The sequence below is a fragment of the Protopterus annectens genome, chromosome 1.part1 (genome assembly GCF_019279795.1).
Source record: "Protopterus annectens isolate FY-2018-M chromosome 1.part1, PAN1.0, whole genome shotgun sequence".
Taxonomy (NCBI): Eukaryota; Metazoa; Chordata; order Ceratodontiformes; family Protopteridae; genus Protopterus; species Protopterus annectens.
In genome coordinates, this window is record NC_056726.1 from 1,299,025,565 (window position 1) to 1,299,041,508 (window position 15,944).

At 38.4% G+C, this 15,944-nt stretch overlaps 1 protein-coding gene across 4 annotated transcripts in view; it reads right to left on the minus strand.

Moving 5' to 3' along the window:
• Positions 1 to 2,028: 2,028 nt before the first annotated feature.
• Positions 2,029 to 15,944, minus strand: part of CDC42EP5 (CDC42 effector protein 5) — a 141,362-nt gene continuing 127,446 nt past the window's right edge. For all 4 annotated transcript variants that reach the window (XM_044081607.1, XM_044081601.1, XM_044081614.1 and 1 more), the window contains one exon: positions 2,029 to 5,799. In XM_044081607.1, coding sequence (XP_043937542.1) covers positions 4,797 to 5,759 — 963 coding nt within the window. In that variant the 5' untranslated portion in view covers positions 5,760 to 5,799 and the 3' untranslated portion in view covers positions 2,029 to 4,796. The remainder of the gene's footprint in view (positions 5,800 to 15,944) is intronic.

Sequence of the window (15,944 nt, forward strand, 5' to 3'; positions counted from 1 at the left end):
ATTTTGGGAGTGGCATTTGGTGAGTATGAAAGTATAACAAGTCAATGGAAAGAGATACTGAACAAAATGATTAGCTTGATGGAAAAGTTTTTATTTATCATTTCAGAAAAAAGACATATGTTGAATAGTTGTGTATCAGGAAAATACCATATTTATGAGGATACAAGTTTCCAATTCAAATGGAAAATATTTTTTTTTACCTTCATTTGGGGCTCAAGGCTGAACTTGGTGAGAACGGGGATAATTTATAATAAAAAACGGTGGTTTGGATTTTAAAAAATCCAGTGGTGCATTTAGTGTGGGTAAATAGAAAGGTAAGATACAGACAAAAAATAGTATGCAAAAAGTTATAAAAAATATAGAAATGTATGGGAAGAAAAATATTGAAGAGAAGAAAGGACAGGATGGAAGGAAAAAATACGAGAATAAAAACAAATTATGGAAGTCAGTGAGATTGATGGGAAAAGAAAAGAATGTTATAGTATTTTGGAGAAAAATGTTTTGGTATCGCCATGAGGGAATTAAAAGAACATGAAAAAGGCAATAAAAGGCAGAAGCACAAGGTATATGAGGATTTTTGAGAATGTTATTAGACAGGTTACTGGTGAAAGGGAATATAAAATATAAGGTAACAGAGGAAAGGATGCGTGTGTTGACTTTAGTGAAGAAGCAAAAAAATATTTTTTGGATTGCAAAAGTAAAGAATTTTGAGAAAAGTAGAGTATAGATGGATAAATTGAAATGTATAAATATGAATATGGTATGGAAAGTATAATAAAGTAAAGAAATTTGATATTGATAAATGAGATAAAGTGACAATATGGCTGTTGTGGAAAAAAGATTGGAGACCTTGTTATAAAACAAAAAAAATGGGAGAATGATGCATTTCCTTTTATTAAAAGGTGAGGGATAGAGGGTAAATTGAAAAGAAAGGGAATGAAATAAATAGGAACTGTGAAGTTAAGTTATTTTTGTGCTTATAACTTGCAAATAATTTTAAGTACGAATGTAAAAAAATGGGATTGTAAATTGATTTACAGCTTTTTATGTGGTATAAAATGACTGCAAATGTTAAAGCACCATGGATTCTTTTACATCCAGTCGAGCTACCACCAACTGAAGCAGACATTTCTCATCAGACAGAAGGTAAAAAAAAATGCAGCGTTAGTTACTGGAAAAAAACAACTACCTGCTCTGGGAATAGAACTCTCAGCGGTAAGTATGCTACCTGTTGAACTACTGAGGCTGTTAGTCTCATTAACATAACCAGATAACAAAAATATACAAACATACTCTTCACATGCAAGCAGAATACAAACAAAATGGCTTGTATGTCTGAATCCTAAAATGCACTCAACATAAATAATGCCGTTGCCGTTACAGTCCATGTTTTCAGGCACTGCAGAACACTGTTCCTGTTTTGATGACCACAGCAAAAAGGTATGTACTTACATCACCTAATTTATAGCACCGTATCTGTAGATATCAGACATATCAAGCTCCAATACAGAACTCTGGTTTGAACAAGCCTGTGAAGAAAAACACAACATGCCATTTATTATCCCATGGGCAGTATGCAACAGCACTTGGGCACTTTGCTAAACAAACCGTGTGATACCTATGACTGTGTTGTCTTGCTGTGGATAGCCTATTAAAGTTTTGTAAGTATTTTTTCTTTCTGAAAGGACGTAGCGTTACTAAATACCATTTGGTCCAGCAACAGTACTGGGAAGAATTCAAAAAAGCATCAAAATGGTAGATGGCACATGCTCCAATGCCCATATATGAAAGAAAATGTATAAATTGGTGAAACAATCCTAGAATGTTTACATGGTAACGGACAGTTTTTTCTGTGCTTGAAAGGAAATTATACACAATTCATATTTACAGTCATTCTGTACTTATTTTCAAAATATCAGTGAATGTGTTCACTAGACATGTTGTAATAAAACAAATACTGGCCCCACCCATGATGCAAGCAAGCATGAGGATAGTTTGTGGCACCAAAAATAATGAAGAAACGCAGCATTCGAAATGGTGAGAAAGCTTTATATAATACAGGTTTGTGCTAAAATGACAATATACATTAAGACACTGAGTTAAATTGTTTTATACAAAGAAAGTTATAAAAATATGTATAGAACGAATTAAACATCTACACAACTATTTAATAATACCAAAAGGCACTTACTGAGACTTGCAATGAAGATGAAGTAAATGCTCATTCGTTTTCATACACCCACTTAACGTCCAAAATAAGTGGGCCCCAACTTAACAAGGCATTGTAGCAAATACTTTAATTCCTGCGCTCACAAACGTGCACATTATACTTTGCATCCAAACATCAGTAATTGTACTCCCTTTTTTTTTTATTCGGGCTGAAATGTATGCTAAAATTAGCTACAAGGTAACTTTTATTTTGCTTCTCAGACTTAAATTTTGTACTGTACATCTCCCAAATACAAAACAACCTAAGACATTAAAATATTGAAAAAAAAGCTATGAATTGAACATGGATACTGACACTTTTCAGAATGTAATGTATTAATTTTCCCAAAAACATATGGACAAGCACATTTTATTGTGTAACAGTGCACTAACTGCATTAACAATTTCTGCATGATGTGAAACATTCTAAAACATTCTATTGTTTTCAGACTCTGCTCTAGGACAGGTTGTGGAGCTCAGTCTGTGAAAAGTATTGCTTTTCTAGCTATGCATGTAAATCTTTCACCAAAGGCATTTTGATAGAAGCTATTAATTTTGGACCAAATCACTCATACATTGTACATGTGCCTCTCTGGCTCTTACAACTTTTGCAGAACATGAGGGTGGAAACGTTTTGGCGTCAGTGACAGCCAATCTGTTCTGGAAAGAGTCTGCAGTTTATAGTTTACAGGGGTGATAAAACTTCTGTCATCCAAAGAATTTTTGCTCTCTATATTTTTGTTTTGTGTGTAGCAACTAGCCAAGTCCCCAGCAGTCAGCTTCTCTTGCACTACCCTTTTATCAATACATTACTGCTTCCCAGTTTTTACTTTTCTAATAATACATTACCATATCACAATTAGACTTCTCCATCAATAATTACCAATCCCAATTTGGCTTTTCAAGCATTTTCCTTATTGCCACCTCTTCTGACAGGACTATGACCATCTTCAGCATTACTTTGCATTAACCAAGCCACTTTCTGTTTTCTGCAAATATTAGTATCAGGACAGTTACTTCTTTCGGTTTAGTCCATAGTCACTGCTACCACTCTTTAAACACACATGAATGTGATGTCAGCTGTAAAGTGCTTTCTTGAGAAAATAAACAATGAAACAGATTTTCCAGAGATTTTGTTTCTTGTTTGTTCCTTCAGTTTTCAGAATACGTGTGAAGTTAAGACATGCTGGTTTCAAATATATGGTCAAACCAGCTTTTGACAGTGACAAAAAAAAACATATTTATTGGCTACCTGATTCACAACAGTAAGAGGACAAACATGGAGTTGTTTGGACAGAAATAAGAAATAAATACCAACAAAGTCACCCCAGATAAAATGAAAGGACTTACAAATTATGATAGTACAGCTATACCACATAGCTGTAGGTGAAATAATGACAGACTGCAGCTAAACAGCAAAAAATGCTGTGGGACTTTTCTGCACAAGCCAAACTACATGGTGCTACAGGCATCTAAACCTTTGCCAGATAAAGTACATTAACAAGCTGTTTTTTTAGGGCAGACAGAAACATATGAAACAAAATAGGAACATTTAACATGTCACTTCTATGTTATGTTGTGCTTGGCATTGCTTCTTCTGACATAGGGGGCTTGTTCTGTCTGATATGAGGGGTACAAGACCATTATTTCAGAAAACTTTGGGAACAGCAAAGATATTCCCATACCCCCACTATTCTAGTGTTCCACTTAATAGTTCAGGACTCGGTTATGTAGTGTACCCCTCCTGAGTAATTTGGCCTAGACCAAAGTTCTACAAATGTGCATTTACTACAGTAAACCTCACATCACAGCAGACACAGTTCAAAGCAAAGAAACTGACTTAGTCCAAACTGAAGGAAGATCACTGCAAAAATAACTGCCTTCTTCTTATTTTCATTTTGATTTCCATCACTACTTCAGTACTCCCCCTCCACTTAAAGACAGCTGCCATGAGCTAAAGAGATGCATTAAATAGGAGAGAGAAGACTTAACCATCTTAACAGCATCTGCATAAAGACAATGAGCAAATGATGGTCATTTGCTGCACAGAAGGCACCTGTCCCCACACCAATGCCATACTACAAGCAGCTTTTTTTTTCTGGTGGGGATGACTATCCCAGACAATAACACTGGTACTTTCTGGGCAGACATTTGGCACAGGTACTTGACAGAAATTACATTTTCCCCTGCATAGCTCAGCTTATCAGCTGTTTGACCCCAGTACTACAAGCAATATACAGAATCCTACCTGCCTGACCAACACTGTACCATCACTGTACTATCAGGTTGTTATTCTTTACTACACGACTCAAAATTTTGAGACCTATAATCTATTTTAGCTATTCTGTACAAATAAAATTTACAGCATAGAAACATTACTCATGATAATGTCAAATAAAAATACCTCTGAAAATAATTCCTATAGTTTTGGCTCTTTAAAAATCTATATGGAAAGCAAAAATAAAGATAAAAAAGGAGTCCAAAAGGCATTTTAAAGTTTTGGTCAGCTTCCATTCGAAAATGCCATCTGCTCCAGTTTCACAAATCTCTTAGTTTTCTACTCTGTTCTTTTGTCTAAATGCAAGGCATTATAGTCCAATTTCATCATCATCGCCATCATCTAATTCATCATCAAATGTGTACCCTTGCCCCTTTTCCTCCTCCTCCTCCTCCTCCGATTCTAATTGGTGGTTTTCAATGGTGTTCTTCCTAATGGAACTCTCCTGAACTCCTTCATAAACAGAGTGCTTCTCCTCTTCATTACTGTCCTCATCAGAGAGGGATCGATTTTCTTCTAGGGTCCCAGATGTGGTGCTAGAAGTGGAGTCCTTCACTCGTTCATCTTGGTAGGATACTCCATTGACTTCCACCTTCCCATTGGTGACAGTTTGCCACAACATGAAGTCAGACATTTTGCTCGAACTCTGATCTTTCTCTAAACCAAGACCCTCATCCTCACTTTCTCGTTTGCTTTTTTCCATGACACCCAGAACATCGTCCAGCAAAGAGGGCCCAAGATCAAGGTGAAAAGACAAGATAGACTCTGCATGCTTCAGACCAGCATTGGAAGGAGGAGTAGGAGCTAAATCCAGATCACAGGCATCTCCATTTCCTTGGCGCCAGCCAACTAAGCTGTCCTCCAATCCACAGGCAGAGGAGTTTGACTTTGTTGGACTAGATCCAGACCCCAGTCCAGATGACTGCCCACTTTGGTCAGACAACTGACTGAGGGACTTGGAAATGTTTACAGAATGAATTTCATCCCTTGTGAAAGATGCCCTTTCCTCATTGATATGGGGATGTGAAGAAGAAAGGTTCTCCATCTGCCAATGATCTCCTCGCTCATTAGCAGCAGGGCTTTTATCAGGACTGCTCACCGTGGATGGGCCATGGTTACTGAGAAATGAAGTGTCTCCAAAGACATCTCCTCCCCGACCCACATGCATAGTGTGCCGGAAATCTCCTAATGGTGCACTGATCATCTCACGGGTGATATCTGGACGGATGCGTTTCTTCCCATGTGTGCTTCCCGACTGCTTCAAGATTGGCATTTTCCTTCCTTTTCTATGGCTTACAACTTCCCAAAGAAATCTAAAGAAAAGAAACAAAAGAAGAAACTGACATTAGAGACCAGAAGTGTACCTTTTTAAGATCTGTATTTTTACTCCTATCTAAGAAGAGTTTTACTCCTATCTATTGCAGATGCAATTTACATTTCTGTACTTACCACACAACTTATGATGAGGTTCAATTCCAGACTTGGCAGACTCATTACTAAGCAAAAGAATAAAACATTACACACACACACACACACACACACACACACACACACACACACACACACACACACACACACACACACACACACACACACACAAATAAAAAAAGTCTCTGTCATTTGTATGAATTGCATGACTGAATGCCACTTGGCTGATTGACAGAATGTCTTAATATAAATGGTGAAAACGTTTAGTGGAAGATTTATTCCCCTCCCCACTGAAAGACATTTACCACATTTTATATACAGTCGTGTGTGTATTATATATATATATATATATATATATATATATATATATATATATATACACATATATATATATATATATATATATATATATATATATATTACACACACACACACACACACACACACACACACACAGAAACACATACAATGTGTATTTAAGACCATCTCACTCCACATCACCAAAAAGAGGTGAAACACAATTCAAACAAAACACATTAACTTCACAACCTAAACTAGAGACCCCCCCCACCAATTAATTACTTAACCAAGCAAATCATAACCTCTTTCTTAAAAATTATGCATTTCATTTTAGTCAGCAGGAAGTGAAACATCTACTTAACCTCCTGGCTAAAATTAAAGCTGCATACTTCTTCCTGTACTGTCAGAGAACATATCAAAAGAAAATTAAATTACAAATAAACAGTTTTGTTGGGGGTGAATCCATTCCTTTTACTTATGGCTGCATAAACATGACCAATTAAAAAAAGCTGTTTAAATGCTACATTCATGTAACACAAAAACAGGACTGTAGCACAAAAAGATGAAATGGGCACTAAACAGCTACTTGCAAAACAAATTTGACAAAAGGTGCTCTCTTCTACACAGTATACCCACACACTGGTGTAAATCAGGAAGTGTGAACGTTTAGAAGGGTGAACAGTTTGCAGACAAACAGAGTGCATACCTATTTGTAGGAATGGTAAAGTTGAGCAAGTGGTTAAAATGCCAAAGGTAGTGTTTAGCAGTGTAGTTTGTTGCAGTGGCATTAGCTGGTCATTTGCTATGGTTAGAAGTCATTAGGTAGATGCGTTTGTTTTAAGAGAATCACTGCTGGTATTACTTCTACTATGTGGTGACAATGATTCCTGCTGTCAGAGGTGTTTCTACCTTTGCTGCAACAAAAAAGTGGTCAATTGCTGAGGGTAGGGTAACAGACTTTAAATTCTTTAATAGTTCACAATCAAACAGTATAGGTAAGCCCTTTCGCAGTTGCTGGCTTCCTCAGACCTTAATGCAAAGACAATTAACCAAGATGCATTTATACATTACTACAGCCAATGATATCAACTTAATTAATGAGACAGATTCCTTTTCTTAACAGGTTTTAAAGAGACGGCACTGTTTAGACCTGGAGGGGCATATGTTTTACAATCAATTATCCACCTGAGTTCCACACATTCTGTTTCATTACTCACATCACCTTCTCTTAAATTTTCTAGGATTTTTTGTAGCACTAAAAATTTAAAACAGAATGTGTGGAGCTCAGGTGGATAACTGATTTTAAAGCATATGCCCCCTCCAGGTCTAAACAGTGCTGTCTCTTTAAAACCTGTTCTTAAGAAAAGGAATCTGCCTCATTATTTAAGTTGATATCATTGGCTGTAGTAATGTATAAATGCATCTTTGTTAATTGTCTTTGTATTAAGGTCTGAGGAAGCAGGCAACTGCGAAAGCGCTTACTTATACTGTTTGATTGTGGACTATAATCAAAGTGTTTTACCCTACTCTCAGCAACTGACAAATTTTTTGTTGCAGCATATACTTTTTTTGGTTTGTCTGATACCACTGGCACTTTGACATGTTTCTAACTTTGTGCAGTTGATGTGACCATGGAGTTGGTATATTTAAATTTGGGGATGTGGGGGAACTCTTTTGTAGGATTTTGTTTTGAGAATCGGTACTTTGTGCTTTCCATAAGTCAAGCTTTCTTTGTTTAGTGTTTTTCAACATTAGAGGAGTACATATACTTACAGATGTTAATGTTCCAAAAGATGACACAATACAATTGACAATGTGAATGTCAACATAGATCTACTCATGCGCCCAAAAAACATCTGCACAAAATTTACAAGGAAAAAAAATCAAACTATTTTTTGCAGGGGGATAAGTCCCCTGCACCCCTCCATGTAGGGAGCTATGTACCCAAGACCCCAGCTAATTATACATATTAACCCAGCTAATTATACATATTAACTCAATACAACACAACTGGGGAAAGGGAAATTTCCCAGTCCCAAGAACAGAGATCTTTTGCACACCTGTTCACTAAACAGATGGTAGTCATACACACAGATGACAAAATACAATGCACATATATAAATAAAATAAAACATATACATATATCTAAATATACACACATTAGTATGCATGTACGTAAATATTTATCTCCAAGATCAGACTATGTTGGAGGTAAGGACAAACCAATATTTAGTGACTTAATATATACTTAATTTGCTTCAATGTACTGCAACTCCAGAGTTGGTATGTACAGTGACCAAGGCCAACCCCCTGGGGGGGGGGGTTCATGGGGCATAGCTCCTCAAAAAAAAAAAACCTTTACGATTCTTCCCATGTTAAACGACACAAATATTTTGGATCATCAGTGTAGTGCTGACTAAAGGACTTTTCATCTAATTTACTTTCAACTAAAAGTTTCAACCATTTCTACGCAATCATCCACCATCCAAACAAAATGTCCTTTGCACAAATTTTATGGAAATGGTGCTGCAAAAACATTTAGAAAACCCAGGGTGAAAACTTCTAAACTTAGCTTGATACCAAAAAAGCTCAGGTGCCTAGGTGCCTCCAAAAGGCAGTAATGGTTTAAGGACATAAAAATAGGTCCCACAAAAGTCTTGTGGTCAAATGGCACTCGAGCTGCAGAGCTAGAGAGATGATCGCGCAACAATTATGATGGTTGCCATACGATTTTTTGGAATTAACAGGGTCACTCTGGGGTGGGGGTGGTTAGCATACAACTGTTGAAATATCCTACAATGGTACCCCTGGGTTAACTCCCATCTCCAATATCTAATTTGCTCTCCCTTTGACACCCCTTACTGCCTTGGCAGTACTGATCAGTTATAGTTTCAATACCAAGACATATGATTGAAATGCAGGCTAATGTGCTTGAACCAATAAACATTTTCAGAATAAAGAAAAGTCAGCTCCTTGCACTTTTAACTGTGCATAAGGGCTTTGGAATGTTAAAAATCACAAGCAAGTATTGGTCAAAACTTTTTTTTTCCCCAATCGTATTCACATGCATCTTTCTGGTGAATACTCATCTACAGAAAAATGCAGATGCTTTGTAGAAAAAAAAAGGACTTAAAGCTACATTAAAAACATACCATGAATATGGAAGTGTTATGACTGTATTTAATGCAGGACATCAGAAGGCACAATGTGCTGTGCTGGCAGGATGCAATACAATCACTGCTTGGACAAGCACTAATTAGAATGTCTAAAAAAAAAATGTTAAACTAGGCAATTGCCAACCTTCCAAAAAAGCAAGCATCTTTGTCTGGCAAAACTAACTGATTTTTAATTTTTGCCAGACATTTAATTTAACAGGTTGGCAATGACCCAATTACTTTACAATCCTTTAGATGTGCTTGTTTTACCATAATTAGTACTTATGCCAAAAATGATGTAATTACGTCCTGTCAAAAAGCACTGTGCAACACTTTAATGCAAGCCATGGTGGTGCATTCATCACATTTCTCTGTTTGCAAGATTTTTAGTTTTGTTTTCCACTATAAAAAGAAACTATTTTCAACAAAATTGTGTTTGCGTGTATGAATATGCATTTGAAAACTAGTTATAAAAAACTTTTTAAAATGGCACACTTAGAAGCAGCAAATGTTAAAGGATGATAATGTAGTACATCTGTATTACATGTCTGAAGATTAAATCTTAGGGCAGTTGCAGCCTTTAACACAAATGAGCTAATACAAGCCATATAAATGCTCAAAAAATGAGCACATTGTGTGTGCGTGGAACTCAAGGACAGTGCAAGAGAAGAGATGACAAACATGATCCAGGAAACTGACTGACGACAGAGACAAGAAACTACTGTAGGAAACAGGTGGACGTAATTTCCTCTCTTGGTGGCCAGTGGGAACATAATTTGGGGAAATAATCTGGAGGGGTGGGATGCATACTGGAAAATTACTGAAACAGTGATGTTTGATAAGGACAGAAGCAACAGAATTCACAGCCTCCTCTTGTGAACTATATTGTATTTTCGTAAACTCTGGAAACTAGTTCACATGGTTTCTGGAGTTCCTCATCAGAAAAACAGTGCGTGATGGAACAACCCTTTTAATTTTAAATTACATTTGCGCGTTACCTACTGGCATTTGTATTTCCTGTCTCACAGGGAGTGGTGGCAACATTGCCCTTTTCGACCTTTCTCAAATGAGCCCTTACTTCAAAAAGGCATGGAACATATCACTTGGATATGCAATAGTAAAAAAAAGTTCTTTTTGAAAAGCTCATGCTAAATATAATTTATAAGCTTGTATCTTACAGGACAACAGGAATACCTTGCCTTATACACTGGAGAAGGTTCACGCAAAATAGATACAAAAAAGTGGAAAAGTAAATGGATAGACCAAGTGTAAAGCAGTACTTCATGATAGTATTATGCGGTGCCTCTGACAGTCAGTGAATGCAGCTTCCTGGGAAACTGCACAAACTTGGGAAATTCACTTTTCCCTGCATCACACCAACATTAGAAGCAATTACCAAATGTGGTAAAAGGGGTAAAATCCCTGCATTAAGACTTGTTGGGGATTTTTCTGCCTACTAAAAACTGAAACTTAAATTCCAGCCTTGGAATTGATAACTAAAGGGGGTTCAAGGGGTAAATGGATGATGGTGTACTAAAAGCTGATCTTGAGTTCATAAAATAAAAAAATGAACTGCAAGCAGAATTTGAACTTGCAGATGCTATCAAAATGTGAGACTCAATATTATGCATCCTTAATTGAAGACAGGCTTTCAAACTTTGCAGTTGCACAGCTCAATCATTTTGCATGCTCTGCATTCCTTATACAACTGAAGCAGTGCTACCTCAGCAAAGGCAGAATGCACTATGGTCCTGCAATCTCATATGTACCCTGTAGTGCTGCATATTCACACATGCAGTTCCATTACTGCTCACCACAATTATGGTCTGCAGAATTTCAGCAGGAATCCTATTTTACATAATATATACACACATGCACTACAAACCGAGGTATACACCTTTAACAGCTACAGATAGTCAAATGTCATGTGGCATATCTGTGTCTACAGAATTCACTACAAATACAGACCTTTTGAAGGTCAGACTAACTAGTACTGTGTCCCTATGGTACTTGCTTACCATCGTTACAGCACAGACTCTACCACTCCGCTGCATGCATTTCCAGACAAAAAGATTGCAAAGACCAGCTACATCTCCACCATTATAAGAGGTTTTATCCACTGCATGCCTTTTGTTGTAACTGAGAGTCTACTGAGGTTTTAAGCCACACACTTATGGCCTTCCCTGTGGGTGCACAATTTGACCTATACAAAATCTTATGCCTATAACTACAGACTCTGAGATGCTACTCACATGCCATGTCAATCCCCATTACCCCTAGAACCAAACTCCACAGCAGTGCATGTGCAGTCTCCTCTCAAGGTTTTGTCAAGCTCTTCCAGTTGACATTAGAGAAATCAACACTTTATTCCAAACTCAGAATGCAACTCAAAAAAGCGCTTCTTTATCTGCGCCAAATGCTCCTTACATATCACCTAACCTATCTGTGCCAAATGCTCCTTACATATCACCTAACCTATCTGTGCCAAATGCTCCTTACATATCACCTAACCTATCTGTGCCAAATGCTCCTTACATATCACCTAACCTATCTGTGCCAAATGCTCCTTACATATCACCTAACCTATCTCCTTTTTAAGTCTCTTCTCCTCTCTCAAAAATTTACTAAAGATTGACCCTCTGGATAAACTATGGTATATTGTACACTGTACTCTGCATGACTGTGCATTGAGTTTTTCCACTAGAATGTATATATAAGTATTTCTATGTAATTAGTCTGAACTACTCCATTACTGCTTACATTTCTGTATTTGTTTGCAAAATGTTTTGTATTTCACCAGGGCTGAGTCTGAAATTAGTCAATACTGATCAGTGCACTGCTATCGTCAACAAATATAAATATGACCCAGTTACATGGCTCACAAGATCTGCACGGTTTGTCCTGTACTAACAGTGCCAGTGATGTGTGGCGTTCCACAGCACATTCAACAATGTACTATTCCACATGTGACTTCACATCTCTAAGATGTGTGAACTTGTCACCATGCTCTCTACGCTGAGCTGGGTTTGTAGATCCTAATGCATATGGAACTGCACAAATTCTGTACAGCTACAGATGTATTTTGTCCTGTGCTCAACTGTGGTGCAACTCTCTCCTGGTACTGTTCTATGCTGCAGTGTGTGGGTTCACAGCTGCACTGACACGCCACACTGTCTACCTGTCCCTCTGTACTCGGCTACTGATGCATTTCCTACATTCTATATGGTTTAAATTAATTACAGAGTGCAGCATGTATCCATCATATTACTCCTCAGCATACTGTTAGTACCAGGGAAGTTCTTGGCATTCAACTTCAGGTGTTTGTTCTTCTGGCCTGCATGTTTCACTCTGCTTTGTTGTGCCATTTATTATCTTGTGTTACTCATTTGTTGTAAAGTGCGCTTTTTTGTTTGTGGAGCTGCCGTGTGATATTTATTCACAGTATGGATTACTCTGCATGACTTTACACCAACTTTCACCAGGTCTTGGCTGTCCTTTTTTTGTTTGGTGCCTGCATTATACAGCTCCACAGCATCAGTGCAGTCATACACCTTGTGACTGTATGAATCCTGGCCTTCACACCCAGCACTTAATGAGAAAAGTAAACTTCGGAGTCATTAATAAGCTGCTTTTTATATAGGGTTTGATTCCTTCCACCTCCTGCTGCACACTCTGAACAGATCACTTAAAACAGAAGTTGCTCCCAGGTGTCCAGTGAGAAGGGACACTTGTGTTCAGTCAGCTTACCAGTTAAATGAATAAAACAAAACTTCATTTTGGATTGATCATGGCTGGCAAAATCATCCCAAATGATTACTTTCGACCTCTACTATACCGTCTGGCACAGTCCACGGATACAAACTGTCAAAACAGCCTTCCCATTTATGATCGGTTCCATCATTGAAACCACAACCGCCTTTAAGCATCTATTCCTGTGGCTGAAACACCACAACATTCACTTCTATGCAGATGAATTACCCCACTTTCTGCCAAACTGCATGAAAAAATCTCTTCAAACAATCATGTCGCTACTCACAAAATGTGAGTTTCCCTCTCAACTCCAAGAAACTCAAACCAATCTACCACACATACTTTCTCCATAGGCCTTTATCAGCTAGTGATCTTAAGAGTATCTGAAGAAACCCAGCCTTACATTCCCATGGACAATTTTAGCCCTTGTATTTTCCATATGAAATAACCTGCAGATAGGCTGAACAAGGACAAGTTGGGACATTTAAGTTTCTCTTATCCATGAGGGACATGGCAGCTAGACTGGGATGAATATAAGGTTTACCCACCCATTCATCCAAATTACATTGTAATTGAATGTAAGAGAAGTACTTGGCTTTATGTGAAGTGAGTGGCACTCTCGAATACAACACTGCCCCCCACACACGTTCTATTTTACAAAAAGATTGCGAACCCTAGAATGGGTACTCATGCTACCACTGTACTTGCGAATGTGGAACAGATCTGACAGAAATGGGCTCGCTGAAGTTCTGTACATGAGGCAGATGCAACTTTGTGTACGATACTGAGAAGAGGGACAATGCTATCAGATGGTCTGCATAGTTTTTTTTTAATGAACTTATGCCCCCCCCCTTTTTTTTTGTTTTTTGTAGCGAGAAGTATTATGGCCATTCTAGGTTTGACAACTGTTTGGATCGGTACATACCAAAAGAGGCATTATACTCAGTGATTGGGGTAAGGAGTGCAGAGTACATGGGGAGATTACATCCCTGGATCTGCATGCAATACCTTTAGACAGAAGCTGTGTTAAAGAAATGTCTTACAACAGTGGATACATGTTGATCAAAAGGACTGTTTATTGCCAACACAGGTTCTCAAATCCCTAAATAATCAATTTCAGGGGGTGGGTTGCCATTGTGATACTTTACAAGGAGAGTCATGCTTGCCGAAATATGGCATTGCATACTTTCACATTTACTTTTAGTCAATGGTTTTGATATCAGTTATTTGCTCAGTTTATTCCAAGAGGTTGTGTGTGTGCATTCTGATGAGTCAGTCTATTTACATACACGGACCCCAGGAGCTACTGCCCCATTAGCCTAATGAGCCTGGTCTGCAAGGCCATGGAACGTATCATTATAGAACTTATAAACAAAGACATCGGTAATCTCCAAACTCTGGACCCCACCCAGTTCAGGTTTGTAAAAGGCAGATCATGTTTCCTAAACCTGACTTCTCTGAAGCAGTCACCAAAGCCGTAGACGAGGGTAAGGTGGTTCACACAGCCTATCTAAATCTCGCCAAGGCTTTTGACACCATCCCCCACTCTGGAATTATAGAAAAACTCACTAAACTAGGTATAAATCTCTAAGTCACAAGATGGGTTGCCGACTGGCTCAGTGACCGAACCCACACCGTGAAAGTAGCAGACTCCAAATCCGACTTCAGATCAGTGACAAGTGAAGTACCACAGGGTTCAGTCCCAGGTCCTCTCCTGTTTGGTATCTACTTTTCTGAAGTACAGGCTAACACAGAAGGTCTTTGGCTAATGAAGTTCGCAGATGACTGCAAACTAGGAGCCATAACTGAAACTCCGAACGATGTGGATGTCCTACAAAAGGGCCTCACTGAGACAGATGCCTGGTGTCAAAGCCATGGCCATAAGCTCAATGCCAAAAAGTGCATTGTCGTCCCCTTTGGTAAAAACTCTGTACCCATGAGCTGCCACATAGGTGGTAGTCTACTTAACACCGAAAGTGTGATAAGAGACTTTGGGACGCAGGTGGACAGTAGTCTCTCCTTTGATAATCACATCACCAAAGTAGTCAGGCAATCCTTCTACGTGGCACCCCTCATCACAAAAGGTTTCTCATCCAGAAAAAAAAGAGATCATTGTTCCCCTCTACTAGTCACTCATTAGACCCATTATAGAGTACAATACCCCTTTTAGTATGTACCTCACAAGACATCTACAACGGGAAAGGCCACAGAAATACCTCACAAAGAGGATTACTGGACTCAAAAAGATGCCCTACGTAGACCGTCTCAAAAAACTCCAGCTTTACTCCGTCGCACATCACCTACTCAGAGGCGATCTCTGCCCAACATACAAAGCTATGTCAAACCCAGAGCTGTTGGACATGCTCCACTTAAAGAAATCCCAATCCCTTCGAGCTACACGCTCTAGGGACCTAAACCTTGTCACCACAATAAACAGAACATGCTGGAGGGATAGATTCCTGTCCCAGAGAATTCCCATACTCTGGAACAAACGTATCTACATCAAACAAAGCTCCTCATTAGCACTCTAAGAAAAATCTTGATGATTGCATGGGAAATTCACCCCAGGGATCACCTCTGTGGCTCTGCTCGACAGGGGCACAGGAAAATAATTTTCTTGGGTGGTGAAAGCCAGGGTACCTTTTTGGCTAGGCTTGTATAGGCCCTAGGGCTGATAGCCTAGTACCTACCTATGAACCATGATACAACATTTTCTTCTCTGTATAGTTAAGAGACAGGGTTCGTTTGATCATTTCTTTGGGATAGACAGAGCTCAAGAACCTATATTTCAGTCACATCTACTAAAACATGTTGGTTGGAAAAAG